This window comes from Amblyomma mixtum, chromosome 2, assembly GCF_055824585.1.
Source record: "Amblyomma mixtum isolate Tamu chromosome 2, ASM5582458v1, whole genome shotgun sequence".
NCBI classification, from domain to species: Eukaryota; Metazoa; Arthropoda; class Arachnida; order Ixodida; family Ixodidae; genus Amblyomma; species Amblyomma mixtum.
Genome location: NC_143013.1, coordinates 318,613,381 through 318,625,482, shown reverse-complemented (window position 1 = coordinate 318,625,482; position 12,102 = coordinate 318,613,381). Strand labels below are relative to the sequence as shown.

The 12,102-nt window shown below is 51.3% G+C and overlaps 1 protein-coding gene across 2 annotated transcripts; it reads left to right on the top strand.

Moving 5' to 3' along the window:
- The first annotated feature begins 220 nt into the window (after positions 1-220).
- Positions 221-12,102, top strand: LOC149365131 (acetylcholine receptor subunit alpha-like). Of its 2 annotated transcripts, XM_089575220.1 has the most exons (6): positions 221-656; positions 720-764; positions 6,257-6,366; positions 7,705-7,885; positions 8,409-9,161; positions 11,341-12,102. In XM_089575220.1, exons 1-6 carry the CDS (start codon positions 483-485, stop codon positions 11,527-11,529), a joined length of 1,452 nt encoding a protein of 483 aa, XP_089431346.1. In that variant the 5' UTR covers positions 221-482; the 3' UTR covers positions 11,530-12,102. The 2 variants fall into 2 exon arrangements, with proteins under 2 accessions (XP_089431346.1, XP_089431347.1); XM_089575221.1 differs by lacking the exons at positions 221-656; positions 720-764 and adding an exon at positions 6,103-6,135.

Below are 12,102 nucleotides of genomic sequence, written 5' to 3'. Positions count from 1 at the left end.
GTGGCGCCCACGGGCGATGACTGAGGCTGGAAGTTAGTGTCCCAGGCGCCCCCTACATCCTGTGATGGCTGTCACGATTTTGAAATTCAAGGCAGGTGGCCCTTGGTCCTCGAAAGTTTCGCTTGGAGCACGGCCACTAGGAAACTATAATCGTTAACCCGATGATGTTCTAGTCGTGCTAGCCAACGCCAGACCAGCTGAGTGTTAACGAAATGCACTTATATCAAACAAATTTTGGGAATTAAAAAAGCGGCAAGGGAGCGGAATGAGCTCGCAGATGTCGCCCGCGTCGCTTGGTTGCTAAACGAACGCCCCGACGCTGGCCACAGCGCCAACAGCGCTTCTTAGTGGCGCAACAATGGGCTACGCCGGCCGGCCCAGCATCCGCGGCGCCGATCGATGCGACGAGCGGCGCTGCTCGCGAGGCCAGACGTTGGCGCAGTGGAGCGCCGTAAGAGCCGCCGTGAACTCATTCCGGCACGATGCTGCTGCTGCGACTGGTGTTTCTGGCGGTGGCTGCGTGCGCGTCGCGCGACGCCAAGCGGCTCCATGACGACCTGCTGTCCGACTACAACCGGCTCATCCGACCCGTGGGCAACCACTCGCACAAGGTGACCATCGTAGTGGGCCTCAAGCTGTCGCAGCTCATCGACATCGTAAGTGCCGTCCGCACGACTGCTCTCCGCCGCGTTCTCACGCTCCTTTCCTCCTCTCCGCAGAACCTCAAGCACCAGGTCATGACCACCAACATTTGGCTGGAACAGGTGAGACAATAGGCGTCGAAAGCTACCTTCTGTGCGTGCTTTTCAGCATTTGGGTGTTTTCGTGAAGCACAGGTGACGCACACTGCCCCCGAGTAAAGGCTGCTACGTGACTGTAGAGCGCACGCAGATGCCAGGTTGACAAGCGCGGGCTCAACCCAGAGAAGCAGCATCTCATCCTTACTGCAGTTTCACAATATTTAAATTCGCTCAGGGTGTAGTCGGAACGTCTGGAGAAAGTTGAGTTTGCCTTCACTGTTGAAAGTTTCCGCCTACCTCCACAAGGAGGCCGCACCGACATAGCTGTAATTTGTTCTCATTAGTTGCGCCCACGGTGCTACGTTGCGAGTCGAGCATCCTTGGCCAGGGGTTCCTTCTGCGTGCAGAAACACCGCCGGCTCGCTAACACACCATCTTAACAAAGCCATCCGTCCTGCATTGCCCGCCAACCCTTCCACCGCTAGTTTCAGTGAGCACTTCCAGTGGGAGAAGGCACGTAAGCCCTGAGCTCGTGCACAGGCTTAGACCTACTTTCGTGGCTGGCTCCTGAAACGGAGGCACCCAAATGACAACAGTGTCCTGACCGGGGTACATATCTGCAGCCGTAGAAGAGAAGAACGGGTACGCCTTTGTGAGCATCACTTCTTGTCGTTGTTCCCCCGAGATTTAGAAGGCGGATGCTCCTAGTTGCTTATAGGTGAACTTTGTAGGACGGTTAAAGGGAAGCAGAAACTTCAGGCGCATTAGGATATAAAAAGAAACAGTAGTGATACGGTTCTTACTTCCCAAACAAAAAAAAAAACTAAATAAAAGAAGGAAAGCCGCGTGATGATTCTTCCGGCAGCAATGTGCTTTCTTGAATCCGTTTCGTAAGGCCAAGCTGCGCAAGTAAGCGATGGGCAAGTATAAAGACAGGACAGGTGGTTAATAGTAAACTTCGTCTGAAGAAGCGACACATATAATTGATTTATTTTATTCGAGACATTGCTTCAATCTCCTCACGTAATCCCACTGCAGGAGTGTTTTCTAAAAAGAAAATTGCAGGGGACATTTAAGCTCTGCCTCGAGGGTGTAACGCGATAGCGTATTGATTAAATATGCAGAGGGTCATTCTTTACTTTAGATTCATAGATCCCTGGGAGTCCTCAAACCTCTCCCGACGCAGCGGTGCAACGGTTAAGCGATGCGCCAGTATACCCTGCGATGGCAGGTGCTCCCAGCGGTGGGCCTTGACCAAACCGGGTTGCTCTTTCTGAGCGGCCAATCATTAATTTCACTGTCACCTGCCACGGTGAACAGTTTGCTTACTCTACGGTGGGCAGGTTGTGATGACGCTGCAAGGTCCCATGACCTAGGTGGCCAGCCTGCCAGTCATACTCGTGATTTTTCTTTCACAACGCCTACGCCGACAACTTCGACACCGGATTTTTTGGACAACGGGGCCTTTAACGCTATCGCCTTAGAAGTCAGCAGAGACGCTTAAGACTGCTTACGTGTGAGAAGGCGTAAGCTAGCCCGCTCACTTTGTGAACGCAGTCATCGCGTGCTGCTGCGTTATGCAACATACGCAGCTGGAAATTCCACCTCTGCATGGCTCTATGCAGCCACCGCCGCACCCCTTCTGATCTGCGCGCTAGCTTCGCGAAGGCAGTCGCCGCTGTATCGTGGCTCGCGCTCCCCCTTAAGGGTATGACGCGATGCTAATGGTTTAATGCTTATATATGCAGAATTGGTCTCCCTCTGCTTAATCTTCATAGATCCCTGGGAGTCCTCATACCACTCCTGGCGCAGTTGCACAGCGGTTAAGTGCTGTACCAATCGATCAAAATTTTTGTATGGGCTAGTCGGTGGTTCATCTTAAGGAAGGTAACAGCAGCGCAAAAAGACGGGGACACAAGAGACACACAACCAACAGGACTGGCGCTCAGCGCCAGTCCTGTTGGTTGTGTGTCTCTTGTGTCCCCGTCTTTTTGCGCTGCTGTTACCTTCCTTATGCTGTACCAATGCCCTGGAATGGCAGGTGCTACCTCCGGTAGCTGGTCCTTTGTGCTTCCACCAGCTCTTCTTCCCTGTTGTGTAGGGTCAGCTGGAGCAGGCGGTATGTCGAGGTGTACGGGGACAGTCCGAGGGCTGTCTTGACCGCCGATCGCAAAGGGACATTCAGCCGATTCAGTTCGCTTCGACTGAGTCTTTGATAAGGTACCTGGAACGTAACTGATTAGGAATGGCTGCACGATTCGCATGCATGGTGTCACTTTCCTTGACCCCCCCGCGCTTGTTGGAGATGAGGCGGATCAAGTGTGCCACCTGCCCAAATTCCTTCGGGGGCAGCTGTACAGTGTAGGCCGTTAGATTTTAGGTACAGGCTCGGCGCCCGTAGTTTGTTCACTCTAGGGATGGGAGCACTGCCTTCGAGGTGGAGGTCGATATCGGGGTCGACTACTTGGGTCCTCCAGCGCGCGCGGATATCGAGCAATTCCGACTTCTCGGGTGCGCACGTAAGCCCGCTCTCATAGTTTTAGGTCACCTCCATTGCTTCTTAAAGGCTATCTTGGATGTGGCCGTCCGAGATTGTCGTCATCTACATCGTGATGTAGTCGATGTAAAGGGCGTGGTGCACATCAGGAATTCTAGAGAGCAGCGGTGGAAGGCCAGCCATCGCAACGTTGAACAACGTGGGCGACAGAACCTAGCCCTGTGGGGTGCCCAGACCTGTGAGGCGGATTAGTTCGGAGCGCACGTCTCCTATGCTGAGGGTAGCGGTTCGATCTGAGAGGAAGGCCCTCATGTAGTCGTAAGTGCGCTGGCCACAGTGTGACCTCGCTAGGGCCGCCAAGATGACATCATGCGACACGTTGTCGAAGGCTCCCTTCAGGTCTAAGGCCAGCACAGCATGGACCTGGATCCTACCAGGATGGTCTATCACTTCCTCTTTCAGCTGAAGGTGCACGTCTTGGGTCGAGAGATGCGGCCGGAATCCGAACATGGTGTCAGGGAAGAAGGCGTTAGTTTCTACTATGTGTGAGGGGAGCAAGTTGAGCTCGATGTGTTCCATCAGTTTTCCAACGCACGACGTCAGGGAGATGGGACGAAGGTTCAGGAGGGCCATCGGCTTGGCTGGTTAAGGAATTAGGTTGATCTCAGCGTGGTGCCATTCTTGCGTGAGTATGCCGGCCCTCCACGCTTCATTATAATAATCTGTTAGAGCGGCTACTGAGCCATCGTCAAGGTTCTGGAGCATCTTCTATGTTGCGCCGTCCGCCCCAGGTGTGCTCCTTGTCAGGTTCGCGAGCACTGCTCAGACCTCGGACTCTCTGATGTCGTCGTCCAGGCAGGTGCGTTCGCTGTCATAGGGTATAGTCATGATACTGCGGTCTGGGGCTCTTCAGTATGAAGCGAGCCTCCAGGGCGTGCAGCAGTGCGGTGGTGTATTTCGCTTCCTTATGGCTTGGCGGCCGCTTTCGAGGTTCCTGGAGGTAACTTGGACGGGTCGAGGAGGCCGCGAGCAGCGACCACGTTTGAGCTGTACTGTGTTCCCTGTAGCCTGGGGCAGAGCCTGTGCCAGTTGGAGCTTGTCAGCTCCTCCGCGTAGTGCTCTGCCGCTATAGTGACTTTAGCTATGCGTTGGCATAGCTTGCGATTGTGTCGTTGCTTCCGTCACCTTCGGACAAGCTCTCTTCCAGCCTCCCAGAGATGATGAGGGAGGTGTGGGCCGATCTCGGGAGCCTTTACTGCGGCCTGCACTACAGAGGTGACCTTCTTTATGTCCGCCTGCAGCTGTCCCATCCATTTAGCCAAGGGGAAGCGTTCGCCGTCTTTCTTAGCCTATCTGTGTTGTCGGAAGGCGTCCCAGTCCGTGAGGCGCAGCCTACGGTCAGACGCGCGGTCCACTCTCACTTGCATCGCCGTCTCAAGGATAAAATGATTGCTGCCCAGATTTTCTTCCCGGTTTGGCCACGAGCACGAGTGTTCCGTTTGAACTAGCGTCAGGTCCAGGCTGGTGTCCCGGTTCGCACTGTACCCCAGGCGGGTGGGATGGTCGGCTTCAGTCAGAAGAGTCAGTTGGGTGCGGGCGATGTCCAGGGCCAGCTTACAACCCGTAGAATTCTCGCTCATGTCGCCTCACGAAGGATGAGATAGGATCTTGTTTCGAGAAAGCGAGGACAGCGCGCTTGCTTAAATTTAGCCTAAGGTGTATACGCTGTTAAGCCAGTGTTAGAGGGTACTCGAATACTATGCTTGCATGCAAACATTAAGGGAATGGATGTTGGTCGAAGCAACAAAATACGCGATGTCGTCCGGGTAGATGTAAATGCGAACTTCGTTTTGAGTGGGAATGGAGCTGAGCAGAATGTTAATTAACACAGGAGAGAGGACAGCCCTTTGAAGTATCCCTCTCTTTTGCTTATACTACCCCGATAGTATACCATGAATAACACAATAAACTCCCTATCTTGCGGAGATCCACGCTACAATATATTTCGGGAAGCTCAGCACTGTAACCGTTGCAGCAGGATGGAATGTTCAACGCTGCAGAAATCTGTACAGAATTTTTTTTCTGCAGAAATTTAGCTATAAAAAAACTCGTATTACTTCACCCTAAGTTATAGTAGTGCTGCCCAGTAACAACATGGGAGTAAATCTTAGTCAAATCCGCAGCGCTTTACCGCTATTCAGCAGTACAAAAAAAAAAAAAAACTCGTGGAAATGCCAATAAGAGCGCACAAATATACATACACAAATGCCTTGTCCGTATCCAAGTGGTACCTCCGTGTTGAACCATGAGTTTACAAGAAACTGAATTCAAGGATCCTTGTGCGATCACAAAGAGTTACGCAGGCAAGGACGACCAAGTGGCACCAAGGGGTAGCAGCAGGTAGAATGCAGCGTTGTTGGGTGCGTGTGGGAATGCAATAAAGCGAAGCCATGAAAACATAGCTACGACGGATAAAAATGGAGAGATGCGACCTGTCTGTTGGCGAAGTTACCACCGCTGTTTGTTAAAGACGAGTTGGAGCCAACCTCAGCATTATTACCGTGCTGTTCATTTTAGATTAGTTGATAATCTACAAGCGATGCTCATAGTTGGGGGACGGTCCAATGCGTGAACAAGGAGGGTGTTTCGATACCCAGCGCCGCCAATCGTGATGCTTACTATTTCGCCATTTTGGTTCAGCGACGTGACATCACGCGCTGCGCTGTCAGGAAAGTGCTGTCAGACATAAATTTCAATTTCAGCTAGAAGTTTAGAGCTTTCTTGGTTACACCAAGATTCATGCGGTCAGCCTGTGTGAACAAAAATGGCCTTGGCATGAATAAAGGCTGCCTCCACTCTGAAGGACGGCACTGATATGTGGTTTCCAGAGAATTCCTAGTGCGTAAGGTCGATCAATCAGCATCTGCGCTTAAATTTTGCTTGCTGACGGTCGTTGGTGACTGTCAGTCGACGGCTGAAAAAACAAAGGAAAACACGAGTAGCATTCTTTGGTTCACAGGAGTGGGAAGACGACAAGCTCCGTTGGAACCCGGAGGACTATGGCGGCGTGGACATGATCCACGTGCCCGCAGAGAGCCTGTGGCTGCCAGACATCGTGCTGTTCAACAAGTGAGCCACACGTAATATACTTTAACAAATCTGGAAGTGACAGCTTTGCTTATTATGGCCCTCAATAGATAATGCTCAGTTAACTGTACTTGACGTGATGTCTGCCCACACTACAGGTGTTATCACAATGTCTTATAGACATACAGTGTCATGACTGCTTGTCACGCTTAGGGCCGGCTATTTATCGTAGTGTGACGAGCGCTGGTTCATCAATCAAGCTGCGCTGGCATGGCGCTTGCATTGGACACAAAAACGCTGAAAAGCACTCTTTTCACAAACCTGATTAAGTTAGGGCAGCAAACGAACGTCGTACGGCCCGTTGACACATACTTTCATTCTATACGGCTGCTCAGTTTCCCGAACACTTCCTGCTATTTCAAGAAAACGATGCAAATGTTGCCATGATAAATGAAGAGACTTCCTGTGGCCATCTTTACACGGTTTACAATGATGGAGTACACGTTTGAGGCAGAAAGCTGGGCTAGTTGTACCCAGTTGTAGTTGTAATACGTTGTAGCGCCAGTTTCAACTCGACGTCCTGGGCGTTGCCCTGAACTCTCTCTCGAACGTGAGCAAACACTGCAGTAATTTGTTATTAATCGTTTCTTCATCTATCCCTGCCTAATAACCACAAGGGCGCTGGTGAGGATTGAAGAATTTATAAAATGTTATCTGGCCATTACGCTTCAAGTGAGGGACAACATTCATCCTTTCTTTCTTTCTTTCTTTCTTTCTTTCTTTCTTTCTTTCTTTCTTTCTTTCTTTCTTTCTTTCTTTCTTTCTTTCTTTCTTTCTTTCTTTCTTTCTTTCTTTCTTTCTTTCTTTCTTTCTTTCTTTCTTTCTTTCTTCCTTTCTTTCTTTTCTTTCTTCCTTCCTTTCTTCCTTTCTTTCTTTCTTTCTTTCTTTCTTTCCGTCCTTCCTTCCTTCCTTCCTTCCTTTCTTTCTTTCTTTCTTTCTTTCTTTCTTTCTTTCTTTCTTTCTTTCTTTCTTTCTTTCTCTCTCTTTCTTTCTTTCTTTCTTTCTTTCTTTCTTTCTTTCTTTCTTTCTTTCTTTCTTTCTTTCTTTCTTTCTTTCTTCGCTTCGTTCATTTTCGTGCTCCCACATTGCGATGCTGTCTGTTGCTTCGTCGCGGCCGTGCTGCGCAAGACCGTACAGGAATGTGTATGGCGATGAATGGCAGACCTCTGACCACGCAGCACTGGTCACATTGTTCTACTAGAGGCCTGTTTTCACGCGATAAATCCGCGATTAGCGCATTCATGAATGGGAGCCCCTTACGATGGCTTTCTCGCCTCTTTTCTTCCCTTCCTTTCCATACGTGAACGGTCTGGACGGCAGCGCGGACGGCAACTACGAGGTTATCCTCATGAACAAGGCGACCGTCTACTCGACCGGCAAGGTGGTCTGGAAGCCGCCGGCTCTCTACAAGAGCACGTGCGAGATCGACGTGGAGTACTTTCCCTTCGATGAGCAGAACTGCCTCATGAAGTTCGGCTCGTGGACCTACGACGGCCTCGAGGTATGTGCAACACCGTCACTCGTATTTTTTGCAGCGTGGCCACCCTCGCAGTTTTAGACACCAACCCAATAGCTCCAAGCTTAGCATTGACTGCAAGCGTTCAACGCGGCAGCACTTATACGACTCGTTCGACGACACCCGCCTGTAAAGTGGTGGTAAAGAAAAAATCTGTTATATGGGGACAAGTAAAATAATAATGCGTCTGCAAAGAGCAAGTTGCGCGCTCGTGCGGCCCGTTTCGTGGGATGATCATCGCGGCACTTTAGCAGCGGTGCCTGGCTGCAGTGCGGGCACGAGGAAGTTGGCGGAAAGTGCAGGCGACGTATGGTTCTCCTGGCTTCTGCCTTCTGTAAAATAATACCTGATCTAAACTCATTTTTGACTCTAATCAACACCGCCACAAAAGAACATGTTCCCATATTCTAGAACTCCGTGGTTTCACTGACTTTTGGCTTCTTTCATGCTTGTTTACGTGCTTGTGGTCGGAATCAGCGTAAGATGATGTCCGCCCACTATCGCCCAGGTTGACCTCCAGCACGTCAAGCAGCAGCCCGGAGTGGCGGTGGTGGAGACCGGCATCGACATGAGCGAGTTCTACAAGTCCGTCGAGTGGGACATCCTACGCGTGCCCGCCAAGTACAACAACGAGTTCTACGACTGCTGCGAGGAGCCCTTCCCGGACATCACCTTCAACATCACCATGCGCCGAAAAACGCTCTTCTACACTGTCAACCTGATAATCCCGTGCGTGGGCATCTCGTTCCTCACGGTGCTGGTCTTCTACCTGCCTTCGGACTCTGGCGAGAAGGTGACGCTCTGCATCTCCATCCTTGTGTCGCTCACCGTGTTCTTCCTGCTGCTGGCCGAGATCATCCCGCCCACGTCGCTAGCCGTGCCACTGCTGGGGAAGTACCTGCTCTTCACCATGATCCTGGTGACGCTGTCCATCTCGGTCACCGTGGGCGTACTCAACGTGCACTTCCGCTCTCCCTCGACGCACCGCATGGCGCCCTGGGTGCGCCGCGTGTTCGTCCACCTGATGCCGCGGCTGCTGCTGCTGCGGCGGCCCGACGCGGCCGATCGCCAGCAGCCGCCCGTGGACCCGCTGCAGCTGCTGCTGCTGCGCAGGCCCCCCGAGGCGGCGCCCCCCGAGCGCCAGCCGCCGCCGCAGTCCGAGTCGCCCGAGAGCGGCGCGTGCGCGCCCGAGGTGCGCCGAGCTATAGACAGCGTGCTCTTCATCGCCGACCACATACGCAAGGAGGACGACGACGAGAGCGTGCGTACGCTTTTCATTCTCGATCCTAGACTCACGGCAAAACCTCGGCGGTGAAAAAATTTTTAATGCTCAGAAAGAGAGTTTGGGGGTCAGAAGACCTCGCTGCATGGTCGGTATCCTTAGTCCGTGACACCGCACGACGAGGTCCCGTCTCGCGCCCGCTTTACCAGAGCCCTTTGGGATTGCGTGTGGAGCAGCTGAGTTGGGCAGTCTCCCATTCCTCTCGGGTAGGGGTAGGGGAATGGGGGAAGGTGATGATTCTGAGCACACGGCAACACCATGCGAAATATATCGCAGATCTCTCCACAGAGCGGGCAGCACCCATCTATCTTGGGATCAAAGAGTTTGATTACGGCAGGACGGAGAAAAGTTCCTGTCTGCAGGCGGCGCAGAGTTTGCTTCTCCGTTTTACTCAGCCCCTTGGCAGGAGCCGGGTGGAGGCGGTGGCTGCCGCAATAATGGATTAAGATTTCGCGCAACCGCAGAAGTGGTTGATGAGATTCTAAGCCAGGAGAGCTGGGAGGGCTCCACGCGACAGTTACTGCGCCTTTTCATGACGCGGACTATAAGCGCCATTAGCCTAGCGGCAACTGTTCCACCGTAGCAACACTTTAGAAAAAAGAAAGGAAAGAGCGAAAGAGAGAAATAAGGAAAGAAGGAAAGAAAGGAAGAAAGAAAGAAAGAAAGAAAGAAAGAAAGAAAGAAAGAAAGAAAGAAAGAAAGAAAGAAAGAAAGAAAGAAAGAAAGAAAGAAAGAAAGAAAGAAAGAAAGAAAGAAAGAAAGAAAGAAAGAAAGAACGAACGAAAGAAAGACCGCAGTAGAGGCCTAGTCGTTTGGGCATTTGCCTTGCAAGCGGGAGGTGCGGGGTTCGATCCCAAGTGCCACCGTGTACCCAACGGTGATAGAATGGGTACAAGCTTTCCACTGCCTGTGCTCGGCTTCTTTTGCGTGAAATGCTTGGTCAAAGGGTCTTCGGCCCCATATGGAGTAGAAGAGAAAAAACTTGTATCATGTCGTTTTTTGGCCACAGATGCCCTAGCGCAAAAAAAAAAAAATCATCATCAATATCAAGAAAAGGGCTCCATCATGTTCAATGCAAGTGATTAGAAATAGAAACGTTTCTGGCTAGCGCCTTCACCATTTTTCACCTGATGTCATGCCGCGGAAATATCGCAGAAACCAGGAAGTCTCCCTGCGTGCTATGCCATTTCCGGGTGTTTAAACGTGTCTATTGAGCCACGTGACACCCTTGCTCTCTTTGGAGAAGCGAGCAGGGTGTGCCTTTACACGTCATGCTGTGGGACCACAGAATGTGGCAGTGTAGGTCGTCGTAAAGACTGAAATAAGAGAAGAAAGACGACGATGCCGGCCCTATCCTGATCATCCATGCTGTACGGAGCCAACTCCGTGCGGATGCGGTGTAATAATGCGGCGTCTGCTCCCATTTAGGCTTTATCGTCATGGAGTGTTTCGGAGGTGGCTACAGCTGCTCTGAAATGGATTTTCAGGTTTTCTATGACGTGTCCCTTGACGGAACATAATCCACCGTAGTGTCATAAGCCACAAAGCAGATAAGTCAAAGTAGCACGGCTAGCGGCCGACAGAGTAGGTTTTGAGTCCTTTAATTGCAACCTGCTTCCAACAGAAAAGGCAAGATAGGAACACTTTTATTTTAAGCGAAACATTATATTCACGTACGACGCCTCCATGCCTGTGCAGTGAACAGTGATGAGTACACTCTTTTCTGCATTACAATGTTTCACTGGTATCATTCGGTCTTGTTCTTGCGCCGTTATGCGTTGATTTTCAAGGAGTACAAAACGAGTCTTGATGGGTGTGATGTTAATTCCTGTTCAGTCCTCGAAGTGCGAGTTTTGAAACGATACCTATAATCGGCGTTTCATTCAGAAGTTGGAATCACCAAAGGCACGCGTCGACTTTCCCTAATGCTCAAAATGGCGTCTCATGGAGGAAGCACTTCTTTCGCAGTACTGTATGCCAGTTGCCAGCGTTACAAAGGAAAATCAAGGGATTCATTGCGAAACGAGTGCAGGATTAGCAGGCGCCATATCTGCTATACGATACTGGCGCTTCACGATGCGCACATGGAGACGGGTGCCGTGGAACCCGCGCTGTGCGAGAGGACTGACTGTAAGGAGATCTACTAATGGACTTGCAGGACTGCGAGGACTGGAAGTACGTGGCCATGGTGCTGGACCGGCTGTTCCTGTGGATCTTCACGTTGGCCAGCTTGGTGGGCACGTGCGGCATCATCCTTCAGGCGCCCTCCCTCTACGACACACGGCTGCCCATCGACGTGCAGATGTCGCACATCGGCCGGGAGCCCGCCACAATGCACTCGCCATGAGTCACCTTGGAGCTCCCCTGTTTCTCTTCCCTGACGGTGTACATACGGGTGTTAGCCGAATGAGCGCATAAATCATCGTTTTGTGAAGCAAGGTATGATCACAAGGTACAACGAGGGCTATTTACGCATGCGCTTGTCTTTTTTGGCTGAAAGGATCATTCCTCAACGGAGATACACGTATGTTAACTTTATGCTCACACCAGGATCGTTCGAACCCACCCCTGCTGTCATGTGTGCATGTGTAAGAAGAATGTCCTCCCCGAGCTGCAAGCGGAGCGCATGTTTAAGCATTCATCACTTTTCATCTGTATATCGAAGGGCCCCTTGTGAGCTCGTCATCGCGCTGACCGCTTTACTCGGAGCCTACGGGGTGGTTACCCACTTTGTACAGGCGACGCTGCAGGCACAGCCCAGGCCGTAAAGACAAGTGTCAGCCACCATTACCCCACGCTTGGCGCAGCGTTGCATTGCGATTGTACATGTGTTCGGCAAGTGTTCTCAAAATAAAGAAAAAATGCTTCGTTCAGGACTGTTGAACGCTTCGTTTTATTTCGGTTTTTGTCACCATTTTGG

Coding starts and splice junctions, on each gene's coding strand:
- LOC149365131 (XM_089575220.1), top strand. CDS start 483: ATGCTGCTGCTGCGACTGGTGTTTCTGGCGGTGGCTGCGTGCGCGTCG. Junction 657..719: donor TGTCGCAGCTCATCGACATC/GTAAGTGCCGTC, acceptor TCCTCTCCGCAG/AACCTCAAGCACCAGGTCAT. Junction 765..6,256: donor CCAACATTTGGCTGGAACAG/GTGAGACAATAG, acceptor TTTGGTTCACAG/GAGTGGGAAGACGACAAGCT.